Raw genomic sequence first — 13,573 nt, 5'->3', positions numbered from 1 at the left:
CAGGGGCATCAGGGTGACTCCATGGTAGCTGAAGATATTGGTACCTTGCCTCTGTTTTGGCTTTAAGCCTACAGCAGGTGGGGACCCCATTACCCCAAACCTGTTCAGGTACAAAATCTCATGGCCACCCAGGGCCACTCTTCTCCTTTTTACCTTCCCCGCCACCAAGTCCTTTCTCATGGTTTTGTGAAGATTCAGTGAGCAGGCATGTCACATATGCCCAGCAAGGTGCTGGCACCCAGCCTCGGGCCTTGAAGATCCTCTGGCATGTGCAACTGGGGGCCACCATTTCTCAGGTGAGGCAGAGGACAGCTGTGCTAGAGCATTCTCCATGATCTCAGCTGCTTATAGAAAATGCAGCCTCCCAGGCCCTACATTGGATTCTCCAAATCCAAATCAGAGATTCTGAAAATTTTCAGTCTTAACAGACACATGGGCTAAGGCTTCTGTTAGCCTAGGGTCTGTTCTGCTAGACTTCAAGGGAATGGATCCTTTTGATACCCTGGTGATTCAGAGCTTCTCCTTCCATTGGCCTCTTGGAGAACAGCTGTAGATTCCTACTGAGTTCCCCAAGGATATCTCTGCCACTGACCATCACCTGCTGTACCAATTCTCAGGCTTGGCAGGAGCTCCAAGAATCTCCCTCCGGCAAGGAAAAAATCGAGGGAGAAACCAACCTTCACACACACAAACAATAAACAAGCTGGGATTTTTATTTTCATCACAGGGCAAGAAAGGGATACAAAAGAAGCCTCTTGGTTGAGCCAGTAAAGAGAAAGCTCTAAAATTTAATTCTCAGTAGGGTGTGGCCCCAGATACTAAAAAAAAAAAAAAAAAAAAAAATTGAGAAAGAAAAGACAAAAGAGTAATTTGCAACATGATGCAAATTCTTAAATTCAAAGAACTGATTATGAGAACATCCCGGAGCCCTGCCCACCAGAGGGGAAATGACCACACAAGCTGGGAGAGGGTTTGAAGTCCATCTCTGCATACTTGAACTTGACTCCCAGGTCAATCCCTGTGAGCTTTCGACTTTTGACATTCCTGAGTTAATTCTTAACTAGGGCCAGATACGCTTGACCTTGCAGTTTTTTCCAATTTGGGGGTTGAGGAGGAGCTCTTCCTTGGACAGACTTGTCAGGCAAGAAAAGGCCCCAGCAGCCCTGGTCCCTTCTTTGAAGCACACTTCCCATTCTCCTGCCTTCACTTCCTGTGACCAGAAACCCTCACAGGTCCTGACTGTCTTTCCTTCAGCCACCGCGTTTTCCTCTACCTGGGTCTGTCTCTCCTTTTCTCCCATGCCAGTGATAGCCAGACAAGCTATCATAATCTCACATGTGAAAATATGCCATTATCAACTTTCACCATTTGGGCTAAAACAAGACTGTTTACTCTTTTCCTCTCAAATGTTCACTGGGCCCTTGTGTATCTTCAACATGAGCCTCTAGAAAGAGAAGCCGAGTCCAGCCTTATAGCGACCACTTTCTCTTCCACCCATGCCTTTTTCTGTCCACCTGTCTTGTCTTCCTGTGTTCTCCACCTCTCAGTGCCTCCTGGTTGGGCTGGATGCGTGAGGCAAGAGTGTGAAGGCCTCCCTGTTATGCCCTGGGAAACCTCCTGGGGTAATGGGTTGCCACTGATCTTGCAGACAGAGCAGAACAGTTCCGGACATTTCTACAAGCAAACCCACACCACTGGCCCCAGACGGGTTTTAAACGCCACCATGGCACCCTTCACCACCCAGCTTTCCTTTGTTCCTACTTAGCGCCAAAGGCTCTGCCCTTTTGAGATTCCCCACCACTGAGCACCCAGACCTGACTCCTGACTTCCAGCGGTCTCTTCCAATATCCTTCTCACCCTGTTTCTACTTCCTTCACCCCTGTCTCCTACTTAATGGTTTCTTCATTTAATCTACACTTTCATTCCCAGGTTTTGTGTCTCCCTCTCTCTTTTCCTCCTCCCCTGTGTTCAGGACAAAGCACCCTTCATTGGCCTGGCATAGAGGAGCAGCTGAGTAGCTGTCAGGAGGGACCTGACGCAGCTAGGAGGCCTAGGATGAGCCAGCCACACAGTTGCAGGAGGATCTGGCCAGCTCCAAACATGTGGCTAAGCTGGTCTGGGATGAACCAGGTGCAGTCCCTCAAACCAGCTGTCCCGGCCACCCAGCCTGTGTCCAAACTGCCCTTTCCTCAATGCCAGTTGCTCATCTGTGCAGAGATGGGTAAAAGTGACGTGCTTTTATCTACTTTAAACAGTCGTGACACAACTGTGTACACAGTTTTCAAAGCATCATAGAATTTAAAGAGACTTCCCCCTCCCCCCCTTTCTTCCTTCTTCAAGACTGTAATTAAACTCCTGGTGACAGACTGGTAGAGGAAAGAGATGGGGCAGAATGACTTTGGAAATAAACAGCTCCTTTGCTGCCAGCAGAAATGAGGCAGCCTAAGGCTGTAAAAGGTTCTGTCAGCCAGAACCTCTGCAGGAGAATCTAGAAAACCCTCTGATCCCAGGTCAACATGTTTTTCCTGCTCAAAATTATCATCTGCTCATATCTGTCAAGTGTCTGTCTCCATCCTTGTCCCTGTCACCTTCCCGTGAAGCTCTCACCTTTATACAATGCAAACTAACTCTAATCCCCAAACTTAACCTGGCCTAATTCTCTGCAGGATTGACTACCGGATCCACCCGTGTCCAAGAGATGTGAAAAGCTCAGCAGTTGGCCAGGGATGGCACCATCAGAACATTCTTCCAATTCAACAAAGAAAGACATTTTTTTTTTCCCTTCTAAGTTTTTCTGTGAGTTCAAGTCTGAAATGCTCCTGGGTTTGCACTGTTCCGGGAGCAGAGGCTTCTATTCCTTCTTGTGGTGCCTGCGCCGGTGGCTCTTGTTAACGCACAAAGGATACCACACTGGTGGCTACTCCAAAAGGGGCAGAGTAGGCCGCTGCAAATCCTTGCAGGCCGATGACTATGTAGCGACATCCTTTGGTGATGACCTTCCCGACATTCTGTTTTAAGGAACAAAAGAGAAAAGCAAAGGGTTAGGTTAGACCACTTTTTAATTCCAGCATGAGCCATGGTGACATACAGAAAGAATCATTTATCCTCAGTCTCCCAGGGCAAATTAGCAAGTTGCCATGCTTCCATATTGCTGGTGTCCAGTGCCCAACCCAACATTGGAACTTGTGGGGCCTCAAAACAAGCACCATCTTTGCAAGCACAACAAACTAAAACCCCACTCCTCTTCTATGTTCCAGCTAAAATTTATTGGAGCATCTGTAGACTGGGTCAAGTTCTCCTTCATGAGCCTTGTCTGAAAGCCCAGCCTCTCTACCCCACATATTTATCCCTTTTGTGACATTATCCAAATACTGCACGCATAAAAGTCTTGTGTCTCCTAAACAATCCTATGCTTCTTGAGGGCAAAAACTGGAAAAATGCTTTCTTGGAATCTTCTCTCTCCCTCTCTGCTGGGGCTGGCCAAGGGACACCCAAGGGATTAAAATAGAATTGCAACAGAAAAATTAACAACTCAAGGGCTAACATTTATTGCACTGTTGTCCTTAGTCATTCTCTCTTCACCACCAAATTGTGTCATCATTCTTGGTGATGTCAGGGTCCATGAAGCTGACCTGGACCTTATCTCACACACCTTGTCTCTCAGCCCTTTGACTTTCCCAACTACAATAACCCCACTGACTGGTTTCACTTAAAATTCCTGATCCTGATCACAAAGTTCGCTCTGACTTCCAAAGCTGACTGATCAACCCCACCATACCAATCTGGTAGGCTGTCTTTCCTCTTCTGTCCTACATCTTCCTGTCAAGTCTCCTTACCCTCAGCAACCTCCATACATTAGATGATTCCATTTCTTTCACTGCAAAGATGAGACATTGTCAGGGAACTTGTTCACCTTCCCACCACTCTCTATAAACCTACTTGTACCTGCCCATGGTACCCTACTTGTACCTCTCTAGCCTGTGTGACACAGAGACAATAGCTCTCTTCTGGCAGGGTCATTCCCTTGACACTTGCTGTCGTCCCCTCTCCCATCATGCCTTTGGCTTTTCCTTGTCCAGCATCACCCTTCCTTTCTCTGTCCGATCATTCCCAGTACCTTACACTGATGCTCAGGTGCTACACAGCCTGCCCCAGGTCTTTGCTGTCCTTCAAGCCAAACCAACTGAAAGACACATCCACATAAGGTCACCGCTCTGCACTCTCTATTCCCTCTTACTCTGGCTCCTGCCCCCACCTATTCGGGGGTTGCTTGGCCATCTCCAATCTCCCTGTTACCTGATCCAATAGATAACTTTCTGCCTTTCCCTTCCCTGCCCTCTCAGCAGCTTCTGACATGCTTTGTAAAATAATCATTTGGCCCCCATTGACCATGTTCTCTCAGTTGTCCTCTGCTTCTCAGGGACCTACTTATCCCTCTGACAAAAGATTAAAATGTTAAAGGACTTCAGGACCCAGACCTGGGTCCCCCTTTCCCTCTCTCTGCCCCCCATGCCTACAATCATTACTTAGGTTGTGTCATCCATTCCTAGGACTTTAAGTATCTCCAGGATGCGGATACCTTTTTAGCTCAGATATTCAACTCGACTGGAGATCCCCCCTTGTTGAGATCCTACAATCCCTTTGACATATACTCTCTTTCCTTGCACCAAATAAACCTAACTTGGGCTACTGGCATGTCCCTGATGGCCTTTGGCTATTGGGCTTCAACAAGAAGAAAGTACAGCAGAGTTAAATTTATCCAGATGGTAAGAGGCAGACTAGAAGTTTGATGCCACAGAAATAATAACTCAGAACCCATTCCCTTAGCCACTCCCTAACATACTTCTGTAATGGAGGCCGTATGTATAGTTAACTGCCCACTGCCTGGTAGTGAATGGCTGCCCCATTGTTTACTTAACCTTCCTTGCTCTCAGCTTCCTCGTTTTTTTTACAATGGAAATATATAGCAACTACCTCATTAGCTTCTTTTATTTTATTTATTTTTTTAATTTGTTTTAATTAGTTACACATGACAGTACAAAGACCTTGACATATCATACATTTGAACCAGATGGGATATAATATCTCATTTTTCTGAGTGTACAGGTTGCAGAATCACATTGCTCATGCAGTCACATATATACACACAGTAATAATAATGTCTGTTTCATTCTACTATCCTTCCTATCTCCCCAACCCCAACCCTCCCCTCCCATCATTTCTCTCTACCTAATCTAGAGTAATACTATTCTTTTTTTTCCTCACATCTTCATACATGTATTTTGTACAACAATGAGGGTCTCCTTCCACCATCCATGCATTTCCCCTTCTCCCTCCCTTTCAATCCCACCCCTCTTCCCTATGTAGAGGTAATCTTCTTCTCATGCTCTTCCTCCCTATCCCATTTGGAGTCACCCCCTTTAGAGAAGATTTGTTTTGGGGGGATTGGCTAACTTCACTGAGCATAATCTGCTCTAATGCCATCCATTTCCCTGCAAATGCCATGATCGTTAGTTTCTTAAGAAGATTAAATGAGCTTATTCAAGGAAAGTATGTAGTTTTGGGGTTTTTTTTTTGTTTGCTTGTTTGTTATGTTTTGATGGTGCTGGGGATGGGACCCAGTGCCTAGAGCACGCTGGGCAAATGCTCTACCCCTGAGCTTGCCCATAAAGGAGAGCACTTAGAATTGTGCCTGACATAAGCTCCAGCAGCCTGGGTGCCCACAGTGTCAGCTAGTATAACTGTAAAATAACATTTCCTTCTTTTTTTTTTTTTTTAAAGAGAGAGTGAGAGAGGGGAGAGAGAGAGAGAGAATTTTTAATATTTATTTATTTTGTTTTAGTTCTCGATGGACACAACATCTTTGTTTGTATGTGGTGCTGAGGATCGAACCCGGGCCGCACGTATGCCAGGCGAGCGCGCTACCGCTTGAGCCACATCCCCAGCCCAACATTTCCTTCTTATTATTACATAGGAATTTAGATGTGTGTCAATGACATGATATGTCCATCTAAGATATTTTGCTCTTTTCGGGAAAGTTTCTTAAGAGTATAATTTCCTAGGATTTCTGGCTTACTTGAGCTTTCTGCTAATTAAATGTCAAATTCCCCCACAATAACAGAGTGAGGGCAAAAATTCTCTTACACCCATCAAGGCACCCCCAGCATGCAGAAAGATCCCAGGTGTCTCCTTTGGTACCTCTCTGGTTACAAGAGGAGCTTTGGGAAATCTGGGTGCATCTCTGTCCTCTCTAGACACTGCTTGCTGGGACACTGCCTCATTAATTTCCCAGTGAGACACTGGTGTGCACGTGAGCACGTGTATGTACGTGTGTGTGTGTGTGTGTATCATGTTGCTAAAAGATACATCTCTATAAGTGTGTGATGATGAGAATTGGAGAATTTTACTTATATGTTTGAAACAACAACCAAAACCATGTTTTCTGGGAGAAAGAGTAATAATCGAGTGATCCTTTATATACAATGCCAGAGTATCACAATTGCCTGCCTTAAACTTGACATTTTTGGTATTTGTATTCATTTTGGTATTTTGGTATTCATTTTCCTTAACCTGATATATTTTTAAATTGCTTTATAGCTTCATCTTTGCAATATGGCGGGGGAGGGGAATCTACTAAATTAGTTCATTAACTGGAACATTGTCAAAACAAAGAATTGAGAAATATAATGCAAAAAAATATAAAGTATCAATTTCCATTTTAATGTCATTCAGGGAACAGGCTTGGGATTTTTTTTTCTTTTTTTTTTTGTACTGGGGATTGAACTCAGAGGCACTTAACCACTGAGCCACATCCCCAGCCCTTTTCTGTATTCTATTTAGAGACAAGGTCTCACTGAGTGCTTAGGGCCTTGTTAATTTGCTGAGGATCCTCCTGCCTCAGCCTCCTAAACAGCTAGGATTGCAAGAATGCCCAACTGTGCCCAGATGAGAGTCTTTGATTTGAGTAAAATTAATCTCTCAGAAGGGCACTGAGGGAGCCTTTGTGTGCCAGGCTGAATAATGGCCCCCATGTCTTAATTCTCAGAACAAGTATATATGACTCTATTAACTTACATGGCAAAAGAGATTTTTTTTTCCAGAAATGATCTTGAGATGGGGAGGTTATCCTAGATTATCCAGGTGAATCTCATTTTTGTGCTGTATATGGAAACCAGAGCCTCATACATGCTAGGCAAGTCTGCTACCACTGAGCCACATTCCCAGCCCAGGTGACTGTCCTTATAAAGAGAGACGTAGGAGGACTCAGACAGAAGGCGATGTAATGATGGAAGCAGAGGGACAGAGAGAGACTTGAAGAGTTTACACTACCCACTTGGCAGATGGAAGAAGGTGACTTCTGGAAGCTGCAAAGGGCAAAGAAATGAATTCTCTCCTGGAGAGAAGGAAGCAGCCCTGATGATTTTAGTTCTGCAAGACTAAGTTGAGATTCTAGCCTCCAGAAGTGTAGGAGAATAAATTTGTTTGGTATTAAGCCATGAAGCCTGTGGCAATTTGTTACAGCAGCCATAGGAAACTAATACAGGTAGGAGGGCTTTCTGCAGGCTCATTCGGATTCAATTGATCCCTAGTGAGGCCCATTCAGTTTCAAAAAGGAAACCATCTGGGCTGGAGATGTGGCTCCCCTGGCGTGTGTGGGGCGCTGGATTGGATCCTCAACACCACATAAAATAAACATATTGTGTCCACCTAAAACTAAATATATATATTTAAAAAAAGGAAACCATCTATCCTCAAAGATCACTTTCTCTGAGCACAAAGATCAAGTATTCAGTTGTGAAATGAAGTCAGGATCTTAGCCTCTGGTTGGTAGTCAGTGATTTTATTCTGAGTTAGAACTTACTTAAAAACCCATAAGGAGCTGGGTGCACATCCCAGCAACTCAAGAGGATGAGGCAAGAGGATCACAAGTTCAAGGCCAGGCTCAGCAATTTAAGAACTAAGTAACTTAGTGAAACCCTGTCTCAAAATAAAAAACAAAAATGGTTGGGGATGTGGCTCAGTGATAAAGCGTCCCTGGTAACAACAACAACAATAAAAAGAAGGAAGGAGAAGGAGAAGGAGAAGGAGAAGGGAAAAGAAAACAAAACAAAACAAAACAAAGAAAAACCGAAAAACAGCCACCTCTCCTCTACCCTCCTAGATGATAATAGTCAAGAGTTACAAAATCCTTGCTAGAAGCCTGGTAGAGTCTCTGACTTCTTCGTGGATTAACGAATTTATTCTCACTACTACCCTATTATTATCTCATACTACAGATGTGGATACCAAGGCAGAGAGGGGAGCATACATAGCCTGACGCCAGTAGGTAACCAGGTACACCTTTTCTGCTTGCTTTCTTTTCTTCTTTTTTCTTTTTGTGGTGATGGGGATTGAACCCAGGATCTAACACACACTAGGCAAGTAATCTACCACTGAGTTAAGTCACCAGCCTAAAACAAGGGGCTATTTCTAATGGCTTCTATTTCCCTTCTCCAACACCTCCTACCTACATGATTAACAAAATAGAATTACTTTTCTTACCTACACCTCCCCCTTGTTGTTCCCAAGGGTATCTGAGAAAGGCAACCTGTATTATTATTATTATTATTATTATTTTAAGTTTATGGTGCTAGGGATCAAACCCTGAATCCCTCACATATTAGGCAAGTGCTCTACCTCTGAGCTATACCCCCAGGCACAAAGTGCTGTTAGCGAAGCTAAGTTCTGAGGAGTTCTCCTTCTGATGCCCACTGATCCTGCACAAGAAGAGGCCAGGCCAGACTCAAGTCCTAGCTCTCTCTGCTGCTCTCTGGCTATGGTGGACTTGAACAAATAGCTTAACTTCCTGAAACTCCAGCCTCCTTTGCTACAAAACAGGGATAATCACAGCTTTCCAAGGTTGCTGAGAGGATTCAGAGGTCCTGCATATAAAGTACAAAGCAGGGCACAGGCACCCTGGAGGAACACAACAAATGTATGTTCCTACCTTTCTAATGCTCAGCAAATAGCATTTGAACAACAATAAATGCACCATATGCATGTTATTATCGTTACTTAAAAATCTATTGAGAACATTAATCTCCAGAAGAGTCCCAGGAACACAGGCTTCCAGAAGGCTGGACCAGCTCAGCATTAGGGTCTAGCCCTAGGAGGGACTAGGGGGGCAGCTTGGGAGTGTGAGCCACCCTTTCATGTTCCACAAAGGCAAACACTTTTCTTTAAATAGAAGCAGGAAGGGGCTAGGGTGAGGGATCTGAGAAGTTAACAGGAATAGGAATTGAAAGAAAATGTGTTTGTTAATAATATGGAGCTATTTGTACATCATTCCTTATTCTACTGGACCGAAGTAAGAAAATGTCACCTAGTGACCAAAGCAGCTAAAAATTACCTCTTATGTTCCTAGCTGAGCCTTAGTTGTTCTCATAGCTTTTCAGCAAAAAGAGATTGCTGTTCTCTTCCTCTTTGTTGGAGACTGGAACCTTCTCAGTGGGCTCTGAGAAAGTGGAAGACAAAGTCTCTCTTTTGAATCCTGACATGGGAATGTTATCTCCTTTGGCCTCCTGGATCTACTGAACTAGCATGTAACCTTCTAGAGCTTTCGCATGAATACTTCTCTGTTCCTTCCACCATGGGTGACATTCTTTTTCTGTCAAAATCTTTTTTTTTTTAAATTCAGGGAAAATTCACATAACATAAAACTAACCACTTGTAGTACAATTTAATGGCACTTAATACATTTACTTCTATTTAATTTCAAAATATTGTCATCATCCCCAAAGGAAAGCACACACTCCATTAAGCAGTTATCTCTACTCCTTCCCCCAGTTCCTGGCAACCATCAATCTGGGTTCTCTTTCTTTGGATTTTTTTTTTTTATAAATGGAATCAAAGAAACGTGTGTAACCTTGAGGTCTGGCTTATTTCATTTAGTACCATGTTGTTTGAGCATCATCCATGTGGCAGCATACATTAGCACTTCATTTCTCTTAATGGTTGAATGATATTTCACTCAATGTACATACCACACTTTATTCATTCATCCATGATGGACATTTGGTTGTCTTTACCTTTTGGCTATTTGGAAATAATGCTTCAATGAACATTTGTGCATAAATATTTGAGTAGCTGTTTTCAATTTTTGTTGTTGTGTTATATACCTAGGAGTGGAATTGCTGGATCACAGAATAAGTCCATTTTAGCTTTCTGAGGAACCTCCAAATTGTTTTCCATAGTAGCTGCACCATTTTACATTGCCACCAGCTGTGTACAAGGGTCCCAATTTCTCTGCATTCTCACATTTTACATTTTTTTTTTTAAAAAGCAAATAGCCATACTCGTGGGTGTAACTGGTAATTCTTTGCTATTTGGTGAAAACTTAACTAACCCTTCTATGTCCAGTGTTTACTTCACCATGATTGGAAGACTTGCCTGGATTTTACTCATTCTCATTAGGAACCGCTGAGCTCCATGAAGCTCCACAGTAATGCTCCAGTTATATCAAGTCTCTCTTGGAGGCTGTGGGTCCTCTAGGGCAGGGCTCCATTGTTTTCAATTTTGCATTTCTAGTGCAGGCACAAAGCCTGGAACAGAGTAAGTATCCCCAAAACATCAAGTGCTAGCCCCTGAGCTGAGGATTCCATATCCTCAGCCTACCAGCTAAGAGGCAAATGCTGGATTCTTTGGGCTCAAGATTAACCCTGGCATAACCTCCAGACTCAAAGTCCCAACTTTGTAGTTTTAATTAATATATATTTAGCCACTGTCTGCTTGTGTACTGCTTCCAAAGCTGATGACATACCTTTCGGAAAATGATAAACCTAAGCTCCCTGTGTGGAGACTGAAATACTTCAGGTTTGATAAGAGATCACTAAAGGACACAAATATCTGGACAATAAATCAGGTGGAGCACATGGCCTTTGGCCAGTTCACAATGAGTTAGTTCGTGATTCTTTTCTAGATCAAGGGAGACCTTGTCTAGATCAAGGGAGCTTGATCAAGATCAAGCTTCTGCGGCTTCCAATAAGGGGACCTGGTAACTGACTTTGGGCTTTGATCTTTGGGAAGGATACTGTCATTCAGGGCCATCTCCATGTTTCCCTTCCTCCTCCTGAACCTCTCCCTCAACTCCAAGGCAAATGGCAGAAGGCCTCGGAGAACAGACATAGTTGGTCTCAAAAGTAGACTTTACAGGTGCCTATGAACTTGTTGAGCATCCAGGACCCGGAAATAACCCTGGAGTTTCAGGAGAATAATCCAAACATTTCTCAGCTAGTGGGATATCATGGTGAGGAGGTTTCCAGAAAACATAAACTTGGCTGGAGCTCCCTACTTCACAACTGGGTCACCTCCTCCAAGTCATCTAACTGCGCCAAAGCTTCAGTATGTGCCTCTGTAACACAGAACTGATTCTTGTCCTGCGCAAGTAAAATAAGAACCCGTTTGGGCAAAACCCTTTGAGAAGGTTATTCACCACCCACCCGTAGAAGGCAGTGGGCACCACGCAACCCCGCGCCAGCCAGGATCGAGTATGTAACCCCACTCGCCTCCGGCGAGGGAGTGGGGCTGATCCGAGTTGCAGGACACCCCAGATAAACTGAGTCGCGACAGACCATCGCGACCGACTCCCGCTCTCAGCTGGTCCCTGCAGACCCCCGGCTGAGAGAAGCGCCAGAGCCCATCCGGGCTGTGCTTGTGCGGGGGTGGGGGGCGCAGGCAGGGGCGCCGCAGCCCCGATCCCGCGGACAGCGACAGTCTCAGGTCCCTACCTTGCCGTACTTCTTCAGCTTCTGCCGGTACTTTTTCTTGGGCTTCTCGCCCGGTGCCGCCTCCTCCAGCGGCTCGTAGCGCTCGGGCAGGACGGCGAGGTGCACCCTCCTGGCGCTGCGGTTCCCCGCGCGCCGCCCGCCCGCCTCGCTCTCTGCGGCTTCGTCCCCGCACTCCAGGTGCTCCAGGATGGCGTCCGTGTCCTCGTCCCTCTGGGTCCGCGCTCGTCCCAGGGGCCCGCGGAGAGGGAAGCTGTTCGCCGCCTTATTTCGGAGCCTGGCTCCCACCGTCATGATGTCGCTTGCCCCTCCGACGACAGTCTAAGAGCGAAGACGCCAACCTTTGCTCCCAGTCCGCTCCTTCACACCCGCCTCCCGCCCCAACCCGGTCCCCGCGGGGGACTTGGGTCACAGCGTCCCCTGGCGATGGGGTTCGGGATTACGGCGATTTCGCCCGGGATTGACCCGTCCAGGTGGCTAGCACGGCGAGCCCGACCTCCTGCATCCCACCTGTTGCCCAAACAGGTGCAGAATAAGCGAAAGCTCAGTGACAATGCACGTAGAGAACACGCTCCACCGTACTTACAACGAAATGAGTGAGCCCCAAACAAGGAGACTCTATTTACCTACATTCAAGATTGTGATAGAGCTGATGCATGAAGACCACAGCTCTATCAAGGGTGTGAGGAGAGGGTCATGATGATAATAGGATATTAATGGGAATGCATATTGATGACAAATCTTTGGGATAAGAAAATGTTTATCAAGTGCCAGGAAAGTCCATATTTTTCTAAGACGTATTCAGAAACACCAAACAGTGTGTCCACAGTGTTCATCACAGTGACACAACATGAAAAATTGAAGCAAGCCAACAGGATGGGCAAGCTCGATTCTAGTGCGTATGACAGGATTTGTAATGAACTTAAAATCATGATTTTCAGGATATCACTCTAGGAGATATGCATTGTCAGTGTACTATGAATCTCAGCCCCTCGGTGGTGGTTTGTGGGTTTTTTTTTTGTTGTTGTTGTTTGTTTGTTTGTTTTGTTTTCGTATTGAGGATTGAGCCCAGGGGTGCTTTGTTTTACCACTAAGCCACATCCCCAGCCCTTTTTATTTTTTATTTTAAGACAGGATTTTCCTGAATTACTGAGGCTGGCCTCGAACTTGTGATTGCCCTCCCTCAGCCTCTCCAGTCTTTAAGATTACCAGTAACATCCCCCACTGTTTTATTTATGAGACCAGTTTCTCCCCTGTTGCCCAGGCTCAAGCTGCCCTCCTGCTTCGACCTCTGGAATAGCTGGCACTACAGGTGCTGGCCACCTGTAGAACAATTGAAAACCAATCTCCAATAGACTCTTGTTACCAGCTTTTACCTTTCTTTTTATGTGGTCCAACATCTCTGAATTGTGGGGAATATGGAAATAAATATAACATTAACTTAATAAATATTTTAACATTAAAGTTGGAATAAATTTAAAAATAATTTGGGTATCTTGGTATAAGTATGTGAAATGTTTATGTAATTTAGCATATTAGAATATAAAATTAGTTTGGGGATTCCTATTTACAATGTGTAATCAAGTACTTAATTTAGATTTTCTTAATTGACAAGTAATAAATGATTTAAATTATATTTAATATTTTAAATATACATAAGCTCTGTAAAATACTATTCCATATATATAGTTCAATTTAAGGTAAAAGATAAAAATATATATAATTTTATGTATTTAGAAAAATTACATAGACTCTTGTTACATAATTGAAGTACTTGGAGACAAAATCAAGTATTAAGTTTGTAAAAGTGG

General features: G+C 44.4%; 1 protein-coding gene across 1 annotated transcript; it reads right to left on the bottom strand.

Moving 5' to 3' along the window:
- Positions 1-690: 690 nt before the first annotated feature.
- Positions 691-12,145, bottom strand: C10H1orf115 (chromosome 10 C1orf115 homolog). Its single transcript, XM_005335859.5, has 2 exons — positions 11,766-12,145; positions 691-3,008 (listed from the first exon to the last, which is right to left on the bottom strand). The coding sequence occupies exons 1-2, from the start codon at positions 12,054-12,056 to the stop codon at positions 2,889-2,891; spliced, it is 411 nt and encodes a 136-aa protein (XP_005335916.2). The 5' UTR covers positions 12,057-12,145; the 3' UTR covers positions 691-2,888.
- Between the last annotated feature and the right edge of the window lie 1,428 nt (positions 12,146-13,573).

Source organism: Ictidomys tridecemlineatus, chromosome 10 (genome assembly GCF_052094955.1).
Source record: "Ictidomys tridecemlineatus isolate mIctTri1 chromosome 10, mIctTri1.hap1, whole genome shotgun sequence".
NCBI lineage: Eukaryota > Metazoa > Chordata > Mammalia > Rodentia > Sciuridae > Ictidomys > Ictidomys tridecemlineatus.
This window is presented reverse-complemented; position numbering and strand designations above follow the sequence as displayed.